The 2,305-nt window shown below is 40.2% G+C and overlaps 1 protein-coding gene across 1 annotated transcript; it reads right to left on the bottom strand.

The window, feature by feature from the left end:
• Nucleotides 1–1,443: 1,443 nt before the first annotated feature.
• On the bottom strand, nt 1,444–1,953 carry LOC126708187 (uncharacterized). The gene has a single exon (XM_050407992.1). It carries the CDS (start codon nt 1,951–1,953, stop codon nt 1,444–1,446), a length of 510 nt encoding a protein of 169 aa, XP_050263949.1.
• Between the last annotated feature and the right edge of the window lie 352 nt (nt 1,954–2,305).

The raw sequence follows: 2,305 nt of genomic DNA, 5'->3' as shown, positions 1-2,305 counted from the left end.
ATCACAAATTTTTGCCAAGAGGCTATGACAATGCATAAAATACTCAGCTATGGGGGTAGCAGCTGATTTAGCAAGCACAAGTCTCCTAGCTCTCGAAAGTAACCTTGCTTTCCAACCGGCCAACTTACTTTGGACTTTATCAAGAATAAAATTGAAGGCATTCCCAATTCTACCTTTATGAATGATGGGGAAACCCAAATATCTACCAACATTATTGGTAGCCATGATTCCAAGCCTTCTGCATATAGTCATTTTTCTCCTACCAGTAACATTTGGAGAAAAGAAGACTCTAGATTTATCATAATTAACCTTCTGCCCAACCAAGTTACAAAAGTTATTAAGCACTTCTATAATGGCATTGCAATTCTTAGAATTGGCTTTGGCAAACAGTAAAATGTCATCCGCAAAGAACACATGGGAAAAGCTAGGACCATTCCATGAAGCTTTGATCATATCCCACCTATTCTCTTCACACATCCTAGTAATTTGAGCTCCAAGAAATTCCATGCATAAGAGAAACAGATAAGGAGAAATAGGATCACCTTGCCTTATACCTCTTGATGGACAAAAGGGTTGGAGCTTGCTTGCATTGAAGAGTGGGGAAGTAGAAGTAGTTGTCACACAACTCATAATGAGCTTAATAATGTTATCAGGAAACCCAAAATGGATTAGCATCATCCTAATGAAGCTCCATTCTATGCGATCGTAGGCTTTCTCCAAATCAATCTTCACCACCATGTACCCCTCTCTTCCTTTCCTTCTCCCCAAGGAATAGACAAGTTCTTAGGCAATAATAACATTATCTGAGCCTCTTCTGCCCTTCAGAAACGCAGCTTGCATGTGAGAGATGAGCCTAGGCAAAAGAGGTCTTAGTCTTTGAACAAGGATTTTAGCAACGATTTTGTATATAGTGTTGCATAAGCTAATGGGTTAGTATTGGCTAACTATCTTAGGACCCAACTGTTTGGGTATCAGCACAAGTAGAGTTTGGTTAAGGTTAACGAGCACTATTTGATTAGCAAAAATTTTCTTAACTTCATTTCTCACAGATTCCCCAACAACCAGCCAGAACCTCTGATAGAAACCAGCATGAATCCCATCACTCCTCGGGGATTTGTAAGGCATCATGGATCTGAGTGCATCCCAAATCTCTTTATTAGATGGCATCAGACTCATAGAACTAGCTTCATCTTCTTCTAACTTCATACACCAATCAAAGTCCCAACACTACACCAAAGGATAGGCTATTTGGTCAGTCTGATACAGCTTAACAAAACTATTAGTAAACTCTTCTTGGACTTGATCCACATTGTGCACCCACTCTCCCTCATCATTCATAATGCTGGTGATTCTATTCTTACTCCTTCTATCCAACGTAGACAGATGAAAATAAGAAGTGTTTCTCTCCCCAAAAATAGTCCAATTGACCCTTGATTTCATGGCTCACAGCTCTTCTTCTAGCTGTAATATTTCATTATACTCTCTTGACAGCTGACCTTGGAGATTGATCAAGAAGTTATTAGGATTATTAGCAATAGCTCTCTGAGTCCCCAGTAACCTAGCCATGATTAGTCTCTTTTTTGCAAAAATATTCCCAAATACTTCTTTATTCCAAGTTAGAGCTTTGTGAGTGAATCGAGTGACTGCACCCATAAGATCATATTCCATGCCAGCCCAAGAATCTCTGACAATGGCAGGAAAATCATTGTGACTCAGCCATATAGGTTGGAATCTAAATGGCCGATTGGAGGCATTAGGTATACTTAAGCACAAACTAAGAAGCAAAGGGCAGTGATTAGAATTAACTTTGGCTAGATGAGTAATAGTAGCTTCAGGGAAGGCAGCTTTCCAGTTAGGGTTAGCCCAAACCCTATCCAACCTACAATGTATAAGACCTCCTACTTCTCTCTTGTTAGTCCAAGTAAATTTGGGCCCAGAGAACCCCAAATCCATCATATGACACTCATTCATTCAATCCATAATAGCCCGCACCCTCCTTTGACATATTGGATTACCCCCCGCCTTTTCTCCCTCAGCAATAACCTCATTAAATTCACCCATAAGAGCCCAAGGCAGATCATGCAAAGTAAAAATCAATTTAAGGTTATCCCATAACATTCATCTTTCTACAAATCTAGGACTAGCATGAATGGCACTAATAATCCAGCTAAGGGATTGAGACCTTACCTGGATAATTGCATGTATCTCCTGCTTAGTTGAAGCCAAGACCTCCATATACACCATATCAGTCCTCTAGAGAAGCCAAATGCCACCCGCAAAGCCAATAGTATCAGCTACCACCGAC

Source organism: Quercus robur, chromosome 12, assembly GCF_932294415.1.
Source record: "Quercus robur chromosome 12, dhQueRobu3.1, whole genome shotgun sequence".
Taxonomy (NCBI): Eukaryota; Viridiplantae; Streptophyta; class Magnoliopsida; order Fagales; family Fagaceae; genus Quercus; species Quercus robur.
The sequence above is the reverse complement of the archived record's forward strand: the minus strand, read 5'-3'. Positions and strand labels throughout refer to the sequence as shown.

Excerpts from the sequence above, each read along its gene's own strand:
- LOC126708187 (XM_050407992.1), bottom strand. The coding sequence starts at position 1,953 with ATGGATTTGGGGTTCTCTGGGCCCAAATTTACTTGGACTAACAAGAGA.